This window comes from Filicampus tigris, chromosome 5 (genome assembly GCF_054856515.1).
Source record: "Filicampus tigris isolate MCC_2025a chromosome 5, RoL_Ftig_1.0, whole genome shotgun sequence".
Lineage (NCBI taxonomy): Eukaryota > Metazoa > Chordata > Actinopteri > Syngnathiformes > Syngnathidae > Filicampus > Filicampus tigris.
The window spans coordinates 13,995,432-14,018,034 of NC_141221.1; the positions used below are offsets into that span (position 1 = coordinate 13,995,432).

At 38.6% G+C, this 22,603-nt stretch overlaps 2 protein-coding genes and 1 non-coding gene across 7 annotated transcripts in view; 1 reads left to right on the top strand and 2 right to left on the bottom strand.

The window, feature by feature from the left end:
• Nucleotides 1–1,605, bottom strand: part of LOC147147358 (bone morphogenetic protein receptor type-1B-like) — a 54,763-nt gene extending 53,158 nt beyond the window's left edge. The window contains exon 1 of the mRNA XM_086030437.1: nt 1,427–1,605. The gene's annotated coding sequence lies outside the window, so the exon portion shown is untranslated. The remainder of the gene's footprint in view (nt 1–1,426) is intronic.
• A 287-nt stretch (nt 1,606–1,892) lies between these two features.
• The window catches only part of pdlim5a (PDZ and LIM domain 5a), a 50,218-nt gene continuing 29,507 nt past the window's right edge, over nt 1,893–22,603 (bottom strand). The window contains exons 5-15 of one of the 5 annotated variants that reach the window (XM_086031856.1): nt 21,737–21,762; nt 19,606–19,626; nt 19,469–19,486; nt 19,117–19,289; nt 18,040–18,076; nt 6,528–6,601; nt 5,619–5,793; nt 4,585–4,765; nt 3,153–3,273; nt 2,947–3,062; nt 1,893–2,847 (exon numbers count right to left, since the gene is read on the bottom strand). In XM_086031856.1, coding sequence (XP_085887982.1) covers nt 2,758–2,847; nt 2,947–3,062; nt 3,153–3,273; nt 4,585–4,765; nt 5,619–5,793; nt 6,528–6,601; nt 18,040–18,076; nt 19,117–19,289; nt 19,469–19,486; nt 19,606–19,626; nt 21,737–21,762 — 1,032 coding nt within the window. In that variant the 3' untranslated portion in view covers nt 1,893–2,757. Of the gene's footprint in view, nt 2,848–2,946; nt 3,063–3,152; nt 3,274–4,584; nt 4,766–5,618; nt 5,794–6,527; nt 6,602–14,924; nt 16,507–18,039; nt 18,077–19,116; nt 19,290–19,468; nt 19,487–19,605; nt 19,627–21,736; nt 21,763–22,603 lie in introns of those variants that run through there. The other 4 variants (XM_086031858.1, XM_086031854.1, XM_086031855.1 and 1 more) reach the window with 4 other exon arrangements.
• On the top strand, nt 9,049–9,120 carry trnae-uuc (transfer RNA glutamic acid (anticodon UUC)). The gene has a single exon. It is a non-coding gene; the product is annotated as a tRNA-Glu (tRNA).

The window sequence follows — 22,603 nt, forward strand, 5'->3', positions numbered from 1 at the left end:
AAGCGAGCGTTGTGTTTACAGCCGCGATGTGAAACTCAATTACACAGCCAATTGAGCCAATGTGGCCGTTTGGCAGATTTGCATCATGTGTTCCTGACCCAAATAGGACTGCCGCTTATTTACCTAAACTAAGAAAACTGTTCATATACACATTCTAATGTGGTTGTAGATTCAGAAAAAAAAGAACAGAATGTGTGGCCAAATGACACGCACTGTCAGCAAGCATTACAGTACTAACAATGTGCGTTTTGCTTTTTCTTTGGCTTTTTGTGATGGAGCAGCCTCAGCATGATACTGTATAATTTATAACATTGTCTGTGTTTCCCTTTTTTAAAGCCCTTTTCCCTAGAAAATTACACCTGATTTTCTGTTCAAATTCTGACAAGAAATAATAATAATATACGCTACACAAAACTGTTGGGCAAAAAGGATTGTCACCGGAGATTACTTCACTGCTGTAATAATTGATTGCAGTAAAGAACAGAAATAATTAATAATAATTTGATATAAACACCTCTAGTCTCTCTTAAAAAAGTAAAATAAAAATATATTTGCGCTCAAATACAAATAAAATGATTTTTGGCGGGATAATGTAACCATTTTAATTTAAATATTTCTCAAAATAAAAAAAGATCTTTCAAAATGATTAAATAAAACTTTCTTGGGGATACAAAAAAGTTAAAAAATATACCTCTTGTTTTTTTACCCAAAAAAATGCAACCTTGCTTTCAAAAATAAGAAAATGCAACTTATTTGCTCTTAAAATGATTACAATAATCACGGGAAAGAAAACCGTTAGGACAATGAGGGAGTGCTGTCATTGGAGATGACGTTTCAATAATTTATTAATCTTATGATAATAATCGCAGTTGCGCAGTTGTTGTTGTGACTTTTGGCTTGTCCCATTAGGGGTCGCAGCAGCTGGTCACATCATTTGGTTGGCATTGTATTAATTGTAAAAATTAATAGTGATTTATGAAGCCCACCTTAAAAAAAAGACTTGACCAAATTAAATTAATATCAAATACATTTTATTTAACATGCCTATTACAGTCTAATAAACCGGTTAACCCATTAAAAACACGATAGCTTGATCATGACTTTTTTAACAACCTTTTGACCTAAAGGTACCTTATATTACCCTCATAAATGAGACTTACCTGGACTTACCAGCAACTTTATTGTTACCTTAAAATATCCACATAAGTGAGACTTGTCAGGACGTGCAAGCAACTTTATTTAACACATTTTCGTCTCTGAAAGCGTACTCACACACAAAACAAAATAAACCCATCAAACTAGCTAGCTACTCAGGAGTCAGAGAGCTACATCATGTCATCAACAAACCAACACATCTGGCGCGAGACCTGTGCTTCATCTTGCCGCGTTAACTCTCGAGAACCGCAACAGTCGATTTATAACTCACCAGCCTGGAGCCGACGTGGCGTCCCGTCACGGTGTCGACAGTTTCGGTAAAGAAACGAAGAAAGTTGCTCAGTACGGCTGGTGGACATGATGCGACTTGACAGACTTCATGTGGATGGCTTCCCAGTCTCCAAGCAGTGCTCGTGCGTCAGTGTCACGTCATGCGTGCGCGTACCTGTACGAGCCGACGCCTGTTCTGTGCGACAGTGTGAGCATGCGCACACTCTGCCGGATCGCATCACTTTCTTCACGCCTGGTGATTAATAATAATCATAATAATCATAATGATAATCATAATGATAATCATAATAATAATAATAATATTAATTATTGCAACGTACAGTGTGTGGGTAATATTTACTTTTTGACGTGTAACGCATAGATGTGCAATTATTTCACCACCTTCCCATCATATAAAAAAGAGAGAGTTTTGGTGGTTATACAATGTAAAAATGTTGATACTGCACTCCAAACATGGGGCTTTTATTTCTTCAAACACAATTTTGTGGAAGACAGTACTACTAATAACATTCAACATTACCTTTTTTAACAGTTCATATTAGAATGCATTTTACATAGGCATGATAGGAGTAAATAAAAGAAATTACTATTAATGTGCATGCATGATGGTATCATGTAAAATAAATAACAATATACAATATGATTCAAAGCGGCACGGTGATCGACTGGTTAGCACGTCCGCCTCACAGTTCAGAGGTCGTGGGTTCGATCCCGGCTCCGGCCTCCCTGTGTGGAGTTTGCATGTTCTCCCCGTGCCTGCGTGGGTTTTCTCCGGGAACTCCGGTTTCCTCCCACATTCCAAAAAAACATGCATGGTAAGTTGATTGGATACTCTAAATTGCCCCTAGGTGTGATTGTGAGTGCGGATGTTTGTCTCTGTGTGCCCTGCGATTGGCTGGCAACCAGTTCAGGGTGTCCCCCGCCTACTGCCCAAAGACAGCTGGGATAGGCTCCAGCACGCCCCGCGACCCTTGTGAGGAGAAGCGGTACAGATAATGGATGGATGAATATGATTCAAATTATTAGTATTATGATATATATATATATATATACACACAAATAAAAAATTGGGACAGTTATGTTGCAAAAAAATGAATAAAATGTATAAAAGAAATTGTATGCATGTCAAAAAAGTACTTTGTGGATTAGGGTTGTGTTGTTGAAAACCAGTAAATGACAACATACAAAACATATGAATATGAGTTTGACCACAGCTATTACAAATTTTAGTTCTTCTATTCACAATAACCCCAAAAGAAAAAATGGTTCTTTTTTTTTCTCATCATTGCCCAGCCCAGCCCCCCAAAAAAGTTATATTTTTAGTGTTTGTGCATGTTTTTTGCAAAGAGGCTTGTTTTTCTTGGAGAAGAAAGGCTGGCCCTCCAGACTGGTGGAGCACACCTGTGAGTAAAAAAAAAAAAAAAAATCAGAGACATCATGAGGAGAGTCTGAAGTGGGGGACGTGGGAGATGAGGATGATGAACAGTCCGTTGCACTTACGGCACACACAAAGCAGTTGTCGTGCCACATGTAGCCCAGCGCCTCCAGGAACTTGTCTCCTGCCTCGATGGGAAACTCGCAGCCGTGGCAGCCCGTGCCAAACAAACTGTAGAAGTCTTTGACACGTAACATATAAATTAAATGGCAGTACAATTCTTTTAAAATGGTACAGTCCATGGTCTGCTTCTGTCATTTGCTCGTCTCACCTTGCTCGCAGTAAGGTTCGCCATCCTCCAAGTGGAAAGTGTTATTTCGGATGGGCTGCTGACAGGAAGCACACAAGAAGCAGTGGACGTGCCACGTCTGCTTAAGGGCATTGATCACTTCCTGTACACAAAAACAAAGAGGTTAGCTACAAGCATCTTAAAAACATCCTGACCATATAAATGAAACACTTTTTTTGTTGTTAGTTTTTATTAAGCGGCCAATGTCCTTGTCCAAAAGTTAGTCTGGAGCCATGTACAACCCTGACTTTGTATTGACAACTGCACTTAGAATCCAATGGAAGACTACTTAAAGAAATCCACCCAAAAATATTTTTTTCAATAGTATGTTCTCAGCAGGCCCACTAGTTAACACACAGCATTCTGATTAATATTGTGTTTGTGGAATATGAGTTAAGCAGCAAAACCCTCCCCTTTTTAGCCATCTCAGGGGGCAGCCATTTTGTCACTTCTGTCGCCTGAAAATAACATCACAGATGCTCAGGGCTCAGATAGCGACCAATCATAGCTCAGCTTCAGAAAACAGGTGAGCTGTGATTGGTCGTTACCTGAGCAACTATGATGTGATTTTTAGTCAACAGACAAAATGTCCACCAGCAGAGATGGCTAAAAACAGGTGGATGAACTCTTATTCCACAAACACAATATTTATCCGAATGCCTTGTTTCAACTATTGGGCCCGCATAGAACATATTTTTAAAAAAAATGTTTGGGTTGACTTTGCATTTAAGTAGACTTTTTGGGCATAGTGCACCCATTGTATCATAACGTCACACTCGTACTATTACGACTAACTTAACGATCACGCATTTTTTTTTCTTCTTCTGGGAGCTCATGACTCGGCTTAAAATAGACATTCCCCACCCAGAAGAGTGTGAGAACACCACCGGGACAGGGAATCAATGGAAAAGCCGGCGGGTCACACTAAATTGGGGGGGGCTTAGGGGCAAGAGGGCGAGAAAACAGGTTAATAAGACGCCCTAAGCTGTTTGAAGATGTGTGAGAAACGAAGGGTTTGGAAGGGGATTGGAGGCCCTCAAGAGGTTTTGAACACGTGACGGATGAACATCAGTGAACTGCAGAGCGCACATATCTCGGCTTCCTGACATGTTGGGTTAAAAGTTACACCTGCAGCCTTCAAAGCCTCCAAAGCATAATTCTTTCAACACACAGGGAAGCCTGACTATAACTGGGGTCAATGTCGATATTTTTATTTTAAAATAGCATTCACATGTTTGCATACGATCGGATACGATATGGTAAGAAAAGATATACGATACAATATGATATGATGAAAAGAAACGGGAAAGAAAGTAAACGATACATTCACAGTTTTAGAAATTGGTCAAAGACTGTAGACGGAAATACATGCGGAAGCCGGTTTAAAATGATAGGCAAAGAGTAACCCACTCACCCCCAGTATCTTGGCCTGACAGCGGCTACAGGTCGGCGCAAAAAATTCTTCATAGCAGTGTTCGCAGTAAACGTGGCCTTGCTCTTCCACAAAGCCGATGTCAGCCAGTGATGTGCTGCAGTGAACGCAATTGAATTCTTCTTTATGCCAAGATTTGCCCAATGCTACCAAAAATGGTCCCCTGAAACAACAAAAACACAAGAACTTTGCAACCATATGCAGTAGCTTCCTAAACACAAACAACACTGTGGAGTGACATAAGCCATATAGCGGTTCATCTTTTGAGGCATACGGCAGATTTTCAAGAAATTGTTTGGATGACTTTTTACAGAATGCAGGCAAGACCTTCTTTAAAGTTGCACACGTTCAGTGTATGTTGTGCCACAACTTGCCGGAAAGCTCTGAGATCTACTCAAACAGATGAGGCGTAAAACAGCAAGAAGGGGGCAGAGAAGGTCGAGTCATAGTTGCTGTTGCCATAGAGAAGAGCAAATGCGGATATGAGTACTTTTTCATGCTCTGTCTGTATGCGTTGCTGCTCTGTGCGTTAAAGTGGCAGTTGTTTAATGTTTATAGTTACTGTAACATCTATGCTAATTTACATTAGCTTGTCAATGGCATTTCACAACATTTGGTATGTTAGCATTAAGCTAGGTGGCCAGATGGTTTTGGTGAACATTTTGGTGTTTAATTATAAAATGTTCAATTTTCTTTTGTTTTATGTGTCGGTTCTACAGTAAAAAGTTACAAATAAACATCTTAAAGAATATTTGGAGAATTGGGCAAGCAACAGATGTCTACTTCTTTTCTTCTTAAAGTGATGTTATACGAAGAGAGCAGGCGCTATGGAATACTTTAAAAAGCATGTTTAAGTGTGTTTTAATATTCAAATTTGCGTTTAAAGCGTCTGTGAGGGGGAAACTGTAAAAACGATTGTGATATGAAAAGGCAGGAAGTGAAATGTATCCAACCAGAGTAACAGCAGTCCACGGTAATGGGAAAATATTATCATAAACATGACGATTTGCCCTTACCTGATGACCTTATTGCAGTGGCCACACATGGGCGTGCGAGTCCCTGCAGGGTAGTGTTCCGCCATTTGCACCAGCGAATCCTCATCTTTAGGGTGGGCCCGAGGCACGGGGCGGGCAGGGACAGGACACCTGAGCACGCTGCCATTGGACTTTATGCCAAAAGATGGTGTAACACCTGCGGAGGATGAAAATGGATGCCTGTGTTTACAGTTAACAAATCCCATTTTTTCCCAAACTAACACACTTAACTTACTCTCGATATACATCTCAATAATCGTGTCAAAAGTTGTACATTATAAAATGAACCTATAGCTGTTACTTTCTGTAGCTGTAAAATACAGGATGACAGAGGATTGACACCATAATATACTATTTCTAATCTCTTGAGCAAAAATACGGCTGAGTTTGAAACACTTCCTGTTTTCTCTTCTTTCAAACGTGCACAGTGTTCAACACAATCGTCTACCACCATCTAGTGGCCAAAAGTGGAATTACATCCCAAAATAAAGAACTAAATTGAGCTATAACCAGACAAGAAAAATCTGTGAATTAGTGAGACAGCGAATCCAGGATGGAGGGGGTCTACTGTACTTGTATTAATACCATTTTCTAAGCGGAAAATAATGTGTGCGTCTGGGGGTGGGTGCTCGTGTGTGCGTGTGTGTCTGTGTGTGTGTGTGTGTGCAGGGAGGGGGGTGGTTGGGTGGGGGTGTGTGGGTGTGTGTGTGTGCGTGTGTGTGTGTGACTGTCTGCCTTCCAGGTGTGCGTGTTGTTTGACTTTTACCCCAGCAGGTGTCAGCAAGGCGGTCTTACTCGCATTGTCACATCTATGGATTTTTCACATCACTCATTGAAAAGACACACACACACAAACACACTTTCACTCGCACGTACAAACAGTGTGTTTACCTTGAGTTGTTGCGGGTGACTTGATCATGGTCTTGACAGTAGCGGACTCGTGGCTGCTGGGCTCAGGCTCTTCACTGTGTAAAGCAAAGTAAATAATAGCACATTAAATCAATATTCAAATGTATTTTATATTTGATACAGAGCAAAGATTCCATTATAAAATTTGTGCATCTGATGGATCATAATTTTAGCTATTTTTGGAGTATTTTGATTCAAGCCAGGCTAGTGGGCCTCACCTACATACATTATGATGTTTTTTTTTTCATATTGGCCAGCTAAGTATTTATGATTGAGCTTCTGTGAATTCCATCTTGCAACAAGAGGCCACACATGTCGCAACCTTTCAGTCAGTTTGATTGCTGGTCATCAGTTAAATTCAACATTTTTTCAAAACAAAAAAGTAGAGAAAAAGAAACGAAATAAGAAAGAATTAAAAAGTGCTACAATGTATGTCTGTATGCCTCAGATAGAAAAGGATGACCTCTAACGGGACGATCAAGAAGAAGTAGATTTAGATATATTTTGAAAAAATTCAACGACATTACTTCAAATAAATAACTCTTACTTGAAATGATGTCCACTCAGTGGCTATGAACTCTTCTTTCCAAGGCTCAAGAATTTTCTAGGTTACTTTCCTCCTCCCCTAATATACAGCAGTATTCCATCAAACATTTCCACATTTATTCTGTGCGTGTAATGTGTCGCATTTTCATGCTGGCACACACACTCTCTCTTGGGTGCCCTTGGTGGAACACAAGCAAGACAGAGTCGAGACCACCTACCCGCTGACATAGCAGAGACAAATATGGTCCTGCCCAAAACAACACAGCACTCCGCTGCACACAGTCAGCTTCCTACTCGGAATGGCCACCACTTGGTGAGGTGAGCCCGTGTTAACTTAACACGCATTTTCTGAACCAGAGCCAGGATATCCAGTGGAAGGAGTCAAGTGAGAGTCATAGCGTGAGTGCTGACAACCATCGCGTCCAGATGTGGTGCAGACAGATGCCAGTCTACCAGTGCTGATGACACCGTCTGCATGATAGTTCCACGTCATGCGCTTCAATACATTCAGTTGGGATTATTATGGTATAGTATGTGCTGTCTGGTAAAGGTAAAGTTGGGGGACTTGAGTCACTAATTTTTGTGCAGAGGCGCCACCTCATGAGGCAAGTATCATGGAGGGTAATTCAAAGATGATTACATATGGATTCAATGATTGTGTTTTAAAGTGGAAGACAACCCAAACATATTTTTTTTCAAGTATATGTTCTATGCAAGCCCACTAGTTGAAACAAGGCATTCTGATAAATATTGCGTTTGTGGAATAAGTGTTAATCCACTCGTTTTTAGCCATTTCTGGGGCGGAATATGAGAAATCCACCCATTTTTAGCTAGCTCAGGGGGTGGCCATTTTGTCACTTCTGTCGACTGAAGATGACATAAAGGTTGCTCAGGGCTCAGATAACAACCAATCATGGCTCAGTTTCAGAAAACAGGTGAGCCGTGATTGTTGTTATCGTTATCTTAAACCTTGAGCAACTTTGATGTCATCTTCAGTTGACAGAAGTGACAAAATGGCTAATGAGATGGCTGAAAGTGTGTGCATCTTGCTGCGTAATTTATATTCCACAAACGCAATATTCATCAGAATTTCAACTAGTGGGCCTGCATAGAGCATATTCTGGAAAGAAATATGTTTGGGTTGACTTCCACTTTAAGGCTATTTATGTGTAGCTATTATCACAGTTGGTTGCTGTAAATACTGGCGCAAAAATATTCATCTAAATAGTTAAATCAATTTCATACTTTTAGTTTTTGTTTATTCATTTTTAGAGGCGTAAATGTATTTTTGTGTGTCACTCCAATATATGTTGAGACTGAGCAAGATTGCATGACTTGACTTTCAACTAGTGTAAACTAAGTAATGACTTGCTTGATTTTTTTAAGTATTTTTTTACTCTCAGTAATTCTGGACTTGCTTGAAGCTTGAAGGTACAGACTTGAGACTTACAGATAAACAAAGCCTGGAGCCCGCTGATCCCTACAGTCATTTTGCCACTCCATTCAAAAAGCTCACAAGAGAGCAAGTCAACCCGGCCGAGGAGTTCAATAACATTAATTCGAATGACACTGTGTGATGTCATACGACACAAAACATAAAAGGTGAAAAACATTTAAATGTAAAAGACTTACTGTGTTTGAGGAGGTCAAACAGCCGCAAGATATAAATCACAAATGCATGGTTCCTATTACTTAAACTCTTTGGATAAATAGTAGTAATGTTTGTTTTGATTTAGCAATAAAGTGAACACCGCCCCCAAGCCCCATGTCGCACTTCATTTGCGCCCCTGTAATTTCAGATTTTTTTAAATGGGTTTTTACAGTGTACACGCAATTCTGAATTTAGAGTTGCGTGCCTTCAGCGTAGTGCTGCAACCTTTTGGACAGCACTGGTCAGAGCGTGGTTCGCGTGTGACAAAGTAGCACCAACACTGACAGTCCAAGGTGGCTCCTTGCATCCCATATGGTCTAGCGGTTAGGATTCCTGGTTTTCACCCAGGTGGCCCGGGTTCAACTCCCGGTGTGGGAATGAATTTTAGGGGTCGCATCTTCTCACAGACACTGAAAGGTTTCCCACGGTTCCAACCTGTCATGTATGGCAGCCGTATGTCATTCAATGCAAAAATTCAATTCAAGTAAGCACCATTTAACCAAAGTTATTGTGATTGAAATTCGAGTCACACAAAATTTATATTCTCTTTGAAAACACCCATGAGGTCGTAGGGGAAAAAAAAAAAAACTGATTAGTACAATATAAAATTTAAACACATTTTGTGTCAAAAAATAAATAAATAAATAAAATCATCTCTGAGGTCGGACGTTTCAGAATTTGACCAAAACTTCTGGATCAAGTAAATTCACTGAAATACATGTTTTTAAATTGCCATTTGAAAACGGAAAGAACAAATGATACATGGATTCATTGAATAGCTAATTTATTACTACTAGTATTATTATTCTTACAGGCACATTTTTTAATAAAGCCTCTATATGAGAAACAGGTAATTGGTAATGTGTGTTTCCATGTACAGTATGTGCTCACAAGGGGCAGCTGAGGAACTTGGGTGGCCCAAAAACATCGCACACACACACGCGCACAACGCACGTATCACAGTCAAATGGTACAGTTGAGTCCACTGCCAAGTTGGGTTCTTGCCCCGCGCCCCACTCTCATCGAGCCAGGCTGTCCTCACATGAGACACATGTTATGTATGGCACCTGCTGCCATAGCGGCACTGTATGTGGTGACAGAGTTTTAAAGGAGACATATTATGGAAATAGTTTGGTCTACAAAGTGTCTGCCCACTCATCAAGTGGGAAATAACACAACCAAGTAAATCTTTTTTTAGCTACATGGACATATTTTTTGACAATGTGTCTGTGAGTGTGCCATTGTGGACTTCCACCCAACTGTTACGTAACATTTGCGAAATAATCCCCCCCTTACTGAGTTTCTCCACCCATAACATGATCAGCCAGGTGGGTGAAGTTTCAAAGCCATTTTCAAGTAATGGACGCCATGCTAAACTCTCTGAAATAGTGCTGCTGTTGGCCACAACTCACGTCCAGACGCTCACGTGCAGACAACCAAATTCCAGCTTCTGACTCACCAGGCCACACCCCTTAAAGGCACGCATCCGACATACAAATACTGCAGTACATACAATAATCACAATTTGTAAATCCAAAATATTTCTTTACATTCTCTTGCATTGCTTTTTAACATGTTTTTAAACAATACAATGCTTAAACAATACAAAATAAGCAATGGTGGTTTCTGTGGCGCTGGAACAGATTGTCATTGCAATTCATTTCCGTGGGGAAGTATTTGATATGTGAGTACGAGTTAAGAGCAAGGTCAAAGAACAAATAAAAACTCATAAATCAGGATACCTCTTTAGTTTTGGTTGCTTAGTTTCACACTTGATGGGTGAGCAGGCACCTCGGAGATCCAACTATTTGCCTGGTAAAAAGTACATTTTTACATTTTATGTAATGTGTTAGCTATTTTGCTAGTAATGCTGGTGCTAATGAAACAATATAAGCGATCGCTTATGTAAGGTTGTAGCCAGTGGAGCATGCAAAATATTTTGGTTCTCCTCTGTTTTTTAAGGTCAAAATACAGAAATAAAATGGATTGATTTTGAGGGAGGATCAGTGTAAACACAAACAGTGATGTATGTAAACAGAAGGACTTTGTTTGCATCGATTGCTGCCTAATCTGCCTAGAGACAGGCCAGACTTAATCCAATAACTGTCAGGCTGCGGGGCTTACTCTATTCTTTCACTATCGTCAAGTTACGCCACTTGTGTGACATAAAGGCAAAACACGGCAGCCATTCCATTTGTGTTTTCTAGTTCGACTCACTCAACCTCACTGTTGCAAATATCTACAAATCAGATTTTCCTTTGTATTCATAAACCAAAGTATAGATATTTTTATCGATTGAAAATTCACAACTGTATGAATCTGAGGGTTGTACAACTTGGAATTTGAGCGAAATGTTCAAATGTGAATGTGTTTGTGTCACTACAATATGGACAGTATTTTCTAGAGTGATTGCATTTTTTTGTGTTCAAAATATTTACTGTGTGATGAATAAGTCTAAGTATGTTTCAATTTAAATGTGTTTAAAGTGGTTGGGAGGGGTAAGACATGGTTTCAAAATATTTCATTTAATACGGTCTCCTTTGATCTCTTTTCACATATCGTGGGTGAGCTTGGAACATATCTATCCATCCCTGCGTTGGGTTTTTGTTTATTTGATAATGCTTGTGACTAAATTTCATAAAGTCTGATTTCTTTTTCTTTTTTTTTTTACCGTTCTGTGTTCGTACAATAATGTTAAATGAGAGCCAGCATCACTCATCATACAGTCATGCTAACAACATTTGCCTCCCTCCATGTATTTTCTTAAGGGATTTTTTGAAGTTCTACCTACCAGTCTGCATCTAAACCAAACAAGCTGAAAGCGCACAGCGGTATTTTGGCTGTCAAATTAGCCATCGGTAGGAGGTTTCACAAAGGGTAGGACATTTTGGCGGAACAGGCTGTCAAATCAGCCTTCGGTAGGAAGTTTTGATGAGGTAGGAGAATGTGGCAGAACGCCGGTTAACCGAACTCATACGTCTGCCGCGCTGATTATGCGAGCGAAAACACACCCAGCCCCTCCTTCATTAGCGACAATTATGCCGCAGGTCGTTAATATTCTCCACCGTCTCCGCCAATTACGAGGGAGGTTTATCCTATTCCGTTCGACTGATTGGTTGATTAACTAAGAGAGCCCCACTGTTTACATTCATTAGTAGCGCATCTGGACATACTGTAGCGTAAGCTTGTTCACTGAAGAAAAAGAGAAGAGAGGAAGGAGGGAGAGTGTGATTTTATCAGCACTGTTTTGTCAGTATAATGCTATCACCATTATCTTCTATATTTCATTAGTTATATAACTCCAATGGAAATGTATCTTTATTTTTGCATTTAGATAAATAATTAACAAACAATCCTGCTCTCTAATTATATATATATATATATATATATATATATATATATATATATATATATATATATATATATATATATATATACAAAAAAATAACACCCATCCCTGTGGACTGACCAATAGTATAGATTTTGGAAAAAAAAAAAGAAATTCACCAAAATGTGACTTAACTCATCCACTGCCAAAAACGTTTTTATATGTCTTTTCACAGTCCAGCCATTCAATCCCAGGAACTTATTTATGTTGTATCTATTTTTTTCAAACGTTAATATAAAAAAGGGTCTGAAAATGTCTGTAAGTTAATGCATTTTAATGCGGTTTTGGCCCGACTAACAACAAAATGTAGTGTTTTTGGATAGGGCTGAAACACATAATTGCATTTCTATACAAGTAAATTGAGTCACAAACTTGGTGGTACATCAAGGTACCGCTGTGCAGTAAATACTTGCTACTGTATTTTAATACAGACAATATGTTACTGTCCTACTTTAAGTATAGACACAAATTGCTGCCTCATTCATTTCAAGGCTTTTGGTGTCAGCACAGTTTCAGACCAGCAAATGCGTTCCCATTAACTTGGCACCAGAAGACAGTCCATATGTCCCCAGAGACAACTTTTAGCACTCTGCGGTTGGCGTGGAAGGAGCTTTTGGCAGCGTCTCACAGAGATCATTCACTGACTCCTTGACACAACTGTACGTCGCTAAAGAATGAAGCGTGTGTGCATATGATCGCTGCCTTGTCTACATACTGTACTGGAAATGTGAAGGAGTGAGTGTTGGATGTGATCCAAAGACGACGAGTGTTAAATGATAGACCATCTGCTGTGTGCCCAAGTGAGCGTCAGTAATGTTAATGGGCCATTTGTTGGCTGTTCAAACAAAAGCCACACGTTTTATGAGAGGCACTGCGCCCTACGTCATTGTTGGACTCACACAGGATGAGAGCAGTCGTGGGCCAACCACACTTGGTGGACAATTTAATGGCACTCTGTTTAGCCTTTGCCTTTGCCTATGGCTGAATATGTAGGACAAAGATCCATTCATATTACAGGATGGTTGTCCTCATGCGATAGACTGTCCAAGCACGTCTCCAGACCTAAACCCTATTGAGCAACTGTGTGGCGTCCTCAAGCTCAAGGTGGAAAAGGAAGGACATGGTGTCTCACTTTCACCAGCTCGGTGTCATCATGGAGGAGTAGAAGAGGATTCCAGTGGAAACCTGTAAAGCTCTGAAGGGTGCGGGAAAATAATGCTAGCCACAACCCATTTTGGACTTTTTCCCAAAGGGGTGCACTCACTTTTGTTGCCATGCGTTTTAGACCATTAATGGCTGTGTGCTGAGTTATTTTGGAGAGAAGAGTAAATTTACACTCACAATGTACAATGATTACTTTACATTATAGCAAAGTGTCCTTCCTGATGTGTTATCCACTGAAAATATATTTTTAAAAATATTTGCAAAAATGTGAGGGGTTTGCTCACTTTTGTGAGATGCAGTATGGACATGAATCAATGAACCATCATCCACTTTAGACAGCTAGACAACTCCATCATTCCGGAAAAAGTCCGTTGCAGTTCATAGATATAAAATAGCCAATAGTTATGCGCATTTTGAAGTCGGCTCATTTGAGGTTTTGAACTGGAAGTCGAGTCAAACAATATGTAGGAAAGGCAGCAGATACTGGTCGGACAGTTGACAGAAACAAATAAAGTGTATTTGTGTTACACTTAAGAAGCCATGTGTGACTACTATCTCTGGAGGATGTGATCGCCACCATAATACTGCTTTCACAGCTTGAGGGGGGCTTTTATTTCCTTTGAGTTAGTGCTTCCCTCAAGTGGTAGTAAAGAGGAACTGCCAGAATGGAGCTGAACAGTCATTTGGACATGCTAGCTCAGGGAAGGGCAACAGGCGATCCCTGACCACACTCTCAGGGGCCCCATGATTAATTCCCCGTGAAAATACATTTGAAACGAAATTTAATTAATTTTTGAAAATTATTTATTTTTAAATAATAATTTATTTATTTTTTAAATAATAATTTGAAATACAGTTAATAAATATCCCCCCCAAAAATCTTCAGAAAACACTGATAAACATTCACTATACATTTGAAATGGCGACAAGCATCCTGAAATAACCGTGAAAAATCCAAAATATGAAAATATATTCTTATATATAGCTCTACAAGTAATTTTTATGAAAGAGAGCTCTTTGCACTGGAAAAAAATACAGTGTGTGGTTAAGTTGTTGTTTGCCTCAAGCCTTTGTTTTCGGGTTAGGAGAGTTGATCTTTTATAAATGCATTGAAAAAATGTAATATATTATGAGCACGTATTTTGCATGTATGCATGTATTTTGTCCACATTTAAAGGGGGATTTTTGTCAAATATCTGGTTAGAAAGTGTGTTGTCCCCCCATTAGCCCCCTCCAGCATTTACATTGCCCATCCCTGCGCTAGGTACACTATGGAGCCAGATGTATCAAAAAGTATTTACATTATTTATTGATGTTATTTTTATTTACTTTTTTTTAAGTAGGCCTATCTTTTATGTTTTGGAGCATTTTTATTTATTGTTGTATATACTGTACTTTACCTACATGCATCAAACGGTTAATTATGTCATCTTTTATTTAACTACATTAATTAATTTAAAAAAAATAATGATTTTTTAAAATCAATTATGGGTACTATGTGTTCAAATTGTTTCCATTTCTATATTATGTATCCAAATACGGTGACATGTCTATTATTAGCAGATTAGGTGGTGAATGAGAAAAGAAGTAATGCCAACATGAGAAAAAAAGACAGAAGACAGAACATGAATAAGGAGTATACGCAGCAACTTTATTAGCTGTAAGATATAAGAATACCTTTTTTGACACCACTTCAAATGTGAGGAGACGACGCCAGCAAGGTCAAGTAAACATAAACAGGAGGAATATATTTTACATAGCGAGGGCCATTTTAAAGGGGTTTGTATTAGGAGAACTTTCATACAATCACTACGCTTTATCCTCAAGCCTAAAACAACCCCGACATTTTTACTTTCATTGTCATCTTTTTTAGACCACTCAAAGTGTCCTAAAGCACCATTTTGGACTCTCACACCCAAGCACATGCACTTATATACACATCCTTAAAAACGACCTTAAACTGATTGATTAAAGCAACCGTTAAACCTGCATTGAGATGTTATTACTATGTGGACAAAAGTGACAACCTACAAATGTGTTTTGAATTGAACTTGCAAGTCAACCAGTGTCATTGTGGTCCACTTTGAAGGTTCCACTGTATTGGCATCAATTTTTTTTTTTTTTGCACTCCTTGTAGTTGTAACAGCCTGGTGTTCCAATACTTTTGTCCATCTGTTACACCAACTAAAATCCCCTCAGCTGAGGAGAAGCACTCTTTGCAGCTCTATATTGTTGCAAACATGGAGATATAGCAGTGTGGGATACACTTGATGCTCATGATGTACTAGGGGTTGACCGAATAAAGTTTTTATTTGATCAGCTATAATGTGATGAACTTCCAGTCAAAGTCTTTTAAGACTACCATTGTTTTCGAATTAGCCGAAGCTAGCAAGGCTAACTGCTATTCTCATCCACAACCAGTTGATTTGGACCCACGCAGATGTATGAAGACTGTGACGCCTTGTTGCCTGGACACCTCACTGCTCCACAGAGCGTTAACAGTCCTGCGACGGGAACAAACTGGCAAGTCGAAAGTCCTCTGCTAATTTAACAATTGGAAGACGAGGCACGGCAAATGCATGAGTACACTGTAAAAAAAACAAACTTGGATTTTTGGGCCTAAAACAGTCACTTAAGTGGGAAGAACTTTAAAGTATAAATTCCTGACACTTATGACAATAATGTTATTTACCACAACAACACAAGCAAGTAGTTTTTACTTATATCTTGAAGTTGGGATTCAATATAAGGGACAGCCATTCTGTAAACTCTCATTAATTTGTCGTGAAATGCAGGAAAGACAACTTTCATACAGCAAAACTTAAAACATTTAGCTGAATTGTCCAACTTCAAATGTTATCGATGTTTGTTGCCCTACTAATTTTGAATTCACCCAACATTTTTTACAATGTAGCAGATAGTCGACTTCAAGCATTAAAGATCGAGTAGTTAAGTCAACATTGACTAATCGGTTCAACCCCTTGTATGTACTATAGCTCTCATTCCACTTCTCTGCACTACCACTTGCCATCAAGCCACTACAGCAGTCAATCCCACTCGCGCACACATACTCACACTTACAGTATATCCATATATACGTATATACATAGCTCTACTGGACATTGAGGGTGCGAGCAGACACGCCATGGTGCCAGTCCCTCAGCTCGTTGTACTTTGGGCCGATCACCAACCGCGTGGTGGACTTGTTCACTCTGCCATCCGGGACAGAAGAGAACAAGGGTTCAGGAAAACGAGGTCTGGGGGTGATGATGACAACGGCAAAACGACACAGCACAAGAGGGGCTCGAATGCAGTGAAGACGGGTAGCGTTATTAAAGGAAGCAACACTAGTTGAGCGGGACATATTGTGGAAAAGTGACTTTTTAATGTCTTGTACACCATTGAGGTGGTGCCTTGAATTGCAAGTGTCCCACCGTATGTATTTCTCCATTTATGAGCCGTCGCATGGTCAATTCTTTGCTTGGTTTTGAGAGCCAGAATTTGAGTATGAGCAAGCTTCAGATAAAACAGGTTATCTATTTTATTTATTTTTATTGGATTCTTTTTCATTATCTTTATACACTAAACTAGGTAAGAAAATAAATAAAAATCGGGGGTGGGAAATTGTCCGATTTTTTTTTGCCGATTATCTTTTTTTTTTTTTTTTTTTACACATTTATACGTTACAACAAACTACAAAAATAATGACATTGGAAAATTCACCTCTCACAGATTTTGCAAAAAATCTGCCAAAAAAATTTATTTTTTTTACTGTAATTCATATCTTTATTGTTGTGAACGTTAAGGGACCAAAAAAAAAAAGTGAATCTATTTATTATATATATTTTCTAATTAATCGTCCGATTAAATTAGTTAATGTGATTTCATTCTGCCAAATATCTGAATCGGCATTGGCCTAAAAAAATCATATTATTCAGGCCCTAGATATCAACCAGACCCCTAGACCACTCCCTCAAAGCGAAATTCTAAGGTAGGCAAAGAGCCAGCGCCACTTTCAAGCAACCACAAAACTACAGGCTGAAACACTACATCAATGCTCAAATGGAAGCGGAGTTGCATTGAGTTTTGTTGGCGATAGTAACTTCTGAGTGGCACATACGTGATTGCTCTGTAAAGTTGTTGAAGTAGCAGTAGGGCATTCATGGTAATGTTTTCCATGTGCCACAGACACAGAGCGTAGTGTATGACAGGCTGTACTTTTGCTGTCTTTAAAGCAAGCTAGTTTCTTGAATGTATTCTTATTAACGTCTTTAAAGTGTGCAAAAAATTGTGATATGTCTCTTTAATATTCATCAATGTGTCCCTGCGTTGAACATACAAAAGGCAAACCAAACACGTGCAGGACAACACTGCAGTCCACCAACACTCCCAGGTTAAGACACCATGCAACTCAAATGCAACAATCTGATTGGCAGGCATCCATGACAAAACACGCCTAGCCTCTACTTGTAATGCAAGACTATTCCATGCCAACCATCAGAATACACTCTTAAAAACTGTTATCATATGAGTAAAGGGCCAATATGTGACTCTTGTGCAAGATTTGTTGTTGCACTTTCCACTATATTTGTCTTCACTTATTATGTAGAAACCAAGATACAGTATCTTTTTAAAAAAGACCATACGATTTGGAGATGTAGATATAATATTTAGTATATGTGTGACGATAACAACCACAAGCTTTAGTAGTCGGTTGTCAGTAATGTTCAATGGCCAGCACTTACTTTGTCTTCTTGGCTGTGTCTTCCTCTTCTTCTTGAGCTACAAAAGGAAGAAAAAAACAATTGAATTACTACTACGATGATAATGAGGATGATTATTAGTAGTAGTAGTAGTACTAGTAGGATAGTAGTAGTAGTGGTAGTAATAGTAGTAGGCACGCACCGGGTAGGTGCGTCAGATCAGAGAAAGCTCAGAGAGATAGCTGGGGTGAGGACATTTAAAGATTTGAAGACAAATAGAAGTATCTTAAAATGAACTCTAAAATGCACTGGGAGCCAGTGCATTACCGTAATCTCGCCAAGATATAACAAAGGCAAGGATAACTGTTTCGAGCTGCTGTTGAGAAAGGAAGGGCTTTATCTTAGCCAGCTGTTTATGATGAAAGATGTTGGATCTAACAACAGCACGCATTTGCCGCTCCAATTTAAAATCACTCTCCAGTTTAAGACCCAAGTTCAACACTGTTGGCTTTAGATAAGGCGCCAGGGGGCCCAGGTCAATAGGGTGCAATGCAGAAGGGACACTTGGACCGAAAACCATAACTTCTGTTTTCTTTCATAAAAGATTAATAATAATAACAATAATAATAATTATATATATATATATATATATATATATATATATATATAATTTCATTTGAAAAAATTAAGTGTACTAGTAGTAGCTTATTTAAAATTTTTGTATTCATTTTCACTAGGACACACCCTTTAGAGGCATGCATCCAACAAATCGTCGCTGTCCTGTGAAAAATTTTGGAAAAACAATCATTTTCACGTTAATGCGATATGTGTAATGCGGAAACGCCATTCACGTAAAAATAAGAAAATTGAAAAAAATGACAATATATTGTACACTACAGTACGTGCAGTAAATACACTTTATCAAACTAGTATATTACTTCATATTATCTTTTATTACGTTTGATTTTTTTTTTTTAAATACAGTGCTATTTTTCTTTATTAAAAAAAAATATTTTCATTCCAACAGGAAAATTGATTTAATACATGAGCAAAATTGAGTCACAAGTTTGTTCATGCATTATTTTAACTTCATAAGTCAAAGTACCAATTGCTACGTACAGTTCTCGGTGCCCGTAATCTGAGCCAAAATCCTGAAGGATCTGGACTGGGTGGTCCCGGTGCGCGGGCGCCAGTCCTCCGTGTCCTCCATGATGCGCTTCCGGCTAGCGCCAGCGTGAGAGGGCACGTGGTAGAAATGGATGTCCGTGTCCACGACATGTCTGCGGGGAGGCCTGTGAGGAGAGCAAAGGCTCAAAGTCAACCTGGACAGTCAACCTATCGTTTCATCATCATTTCTAACACACGGTTAGGGATGGTTGAATGGGAACAAAATGCTTCCATGTTTGATGAGGAATGACATGACGACGATGGGCTGGAACACACATGTCATGATTAAGGCCACTTTTATTACCTGGGTGGCTGGGGTTTTCTTAGGCAACGCAAAGGGGAGAAAGGAGAAAAACTAAATTTCCTATCATATATAACAATAAAAAATAGACGTCTAGGGGTGCACATGTAGAGACAGTGAGGCTGCGTGTAAAAACTTACTTTAAAGTACTGTGAGGTCCACTTGAGGGGGAGAAAGAAGAGATTGAAGTTAAAAAGGTGACAACAGTAGAGAAGAATGGCCACAAGAGGGAGCCAAATTATCAAATTCACACGGGAATTAACATTAGTAAGCTTGCACTTTCTATTCTAAAAAGCAAATGAAACCCCCAAGAACTGCTAAATATTGTTAAGTGGTACGTTTATTTTCCTTAAGAAAAAATGTCATGTGGCTATAGTTCGTGTTTTTTTCAAATCAACAACAAATAAGAAAACTGTGTGTACATTAAGTTCCTTTGAGAATTATCTCTGGTTGATTTCGAATGAACGTTTATTGTGCCTGACATTTTTATTTTCTTTTTTTTTCTTTTATTTTTCTTCCATGTTGGCTTTTTGTGTTTGTATGTTGCATTACATTATTTTCACTTTGTTATACAACAATGGTTTGTAAATGTCTGAAAGTATCAATTAAAAAAAGATTAAATAACTTGTGTATTTATTAATTCAATGCTAGAAACTCTGCCTGCTCCTCAAATGAGGAGTCTCAGTACAATAAAACAATAAATTTGCCTGAGATGAGCCAATACACATTTTGAGTAGTTCAATACGTGTATTTTCAGATTTAGCCTTGAAAAAAGACATTAGTGGAATGGACCTTTCCAGTGGAATGGACCTTTCCACTAGTGACCAGAGAGAATAGTAGTTAACTATACAGTTTGGATACAATATGAAGATTTTCATTTTTTGAATGGAAAAGAAAAACAACCTCAGTGAATTTTCAGCATCACTGCTGTCGCTACCAAGACTGAGTGCAAGTAATAAAAGGCATCGACCAGGCCAATAAATCAATAAGTGCACACTAGCCTTCACACACTCATACTCATTGATTTACAGTAGGTGCCCATATGAACACATTCTCATCATGTGGGTGTGGAAGTCTTGACAAATATACGTGCGCGTGTGTAAGTGTGTAAGTGGCACATTCATTAAGTTAATGGGTTTTACCGTACTGCACACTAAACGTGCTTGTAACAAAGAGTAAATGCTTCCATTTATATTGCGTACCATATTTCCGCAAATGGTGGCCACATACTAGAGGCAAGGCCTTTATAGAGTGTTAAATGTACAGTGGACTCACGCAGAACCAAACCACTTTGAAAAATAATGTTATTGCTTTTTTTCCCCTCAATATTGCGATAGTGACTCAATATGTGATTATTTTTTCCTAAATCCTCTTAAATGTATTGTTTTTAACAAACACAAGCAAAAAAAAAAAAATCATCTGTATTGCAATATCAGATTTATTACACATACATGTTTTGGTCTTATAGGTTTGGCTTAGGCTAAACTAAAGGCAACTGAACCATGAATTAATACGAAAGACAATTCATCCTCCAGTTGAGTTGTTTACTTAGTTAACACTTTTACATGCAGTCTCTTTCACTATGACAACTTTACAAAATTCCAGCAAACTAGTGTGGCGTAAACATCAGTCTGTAAATAATAAGTCAACACAAATGCTAACAAATCTGTGGCTTTATTATTTCAACTTTTCTAATGGATGGATGGATGGATGTTTCATGATGTGCACTTCTTAAGCAGCGGACTTATACGTAAATAAATACGCAAATAAATATGCTGAAATTAAATAAAATACACATGCATCCATCCATGAATAAAATACACATCCATCCATGCATTTTCCAAACTGCTTTGCTGGAGCCTATCCCAGCTGTCTTTGGGTGGTACACCCTGAACTGGTTGTCAGCCAATCACAGGACATATGTAAAAAATAAAATAAAATAGAGTCTACCGACTGACTGAAATGGAGCAGTTGTCTTTTTTTTTTTATCTTTTTTTTTTTTTTCCAGCTCGCAGTATTTGCGATTTTAAAATGGCATTGTACATTGGGATGACGATTTGAATCTGATGATTTTTTAAGCCCTAGGCCCACGTGTGAAATTCATTGTGCCCGTAACTCATTAACTTCTACGTGGACTATTAAGTGGACTATTCGGAGTGTATTAGGGGAATGGCCACCATTTTGAGGAAATACGGTATTTCTAATTTGAAAACACAACTACAAAGATGTTTGTCAAAACAACCATGTAGTGGACATGCATCAGAAACTAACTTTGTAACCAGATGAGTTGCTGTCGTCTGCAAAGAAGGGGGGGAAAAAACAGATTGAAAGGTCGCGAAAATAGTAAAACAGGCAAATCAAAACAGTTCTCAACAGGCAGCGTGCAAACAAGATGCTGAGCCGGCCCAAGGCTCCCAAGCAGCCATGGCAGTGTTGTTTAAATGATCCCACTGCAGCCGGCATGTACAAAATATAGTCTAGGCCTACTATAAGTGTCAATAATAAAACAGTATAATATGCAATTACTGCAAAAGTTTCAACTAATTTATTGTATTTGTTTAAAAAAAAAAAAAACTGCTACAGCAATATGTAAAAGTTTAGTGCCAAAACAACAAAACGATGCAATAACAAATAAAAACCTGTAGAAAAATAAGTAGATAAGTGGTTCAGAAAATGAATGGAAAATAAAATGTCAATCAAATGTAGTGGTGCTTTGAGATACGAGTTGAATGTATTCCCTGGCCATGCTCATAACTCAAACACTTGTATCTCAAATAATCTTTTCCGACTGAAATCAGTGGAGATGCCATTAATCCATTCTAGCCTACCCCCCAAAATGACTTTTATATGTATTTTATGAAGACAAATTACGCTCTATAGTACAATTAAACAGTTCTTGCCACATTTTTTGCTTAACCTTGGCTACCTAAAGGCAGTAAAACACAGAAATAAGGATATAAAATAAGATGGAGTATAGTTATTCTTCATAGAGGACAAAGACTATATGCCTGTGAGTATTGTTACATTATCTGTCTACATGTACATGTACATTCAAAGGCAGTACCGCAAACTGTATGCACAAGCAAATTTGCTCGTACGAAAATGTAGAAGGTGTACAGATAAGGTGAAAATAGCGTC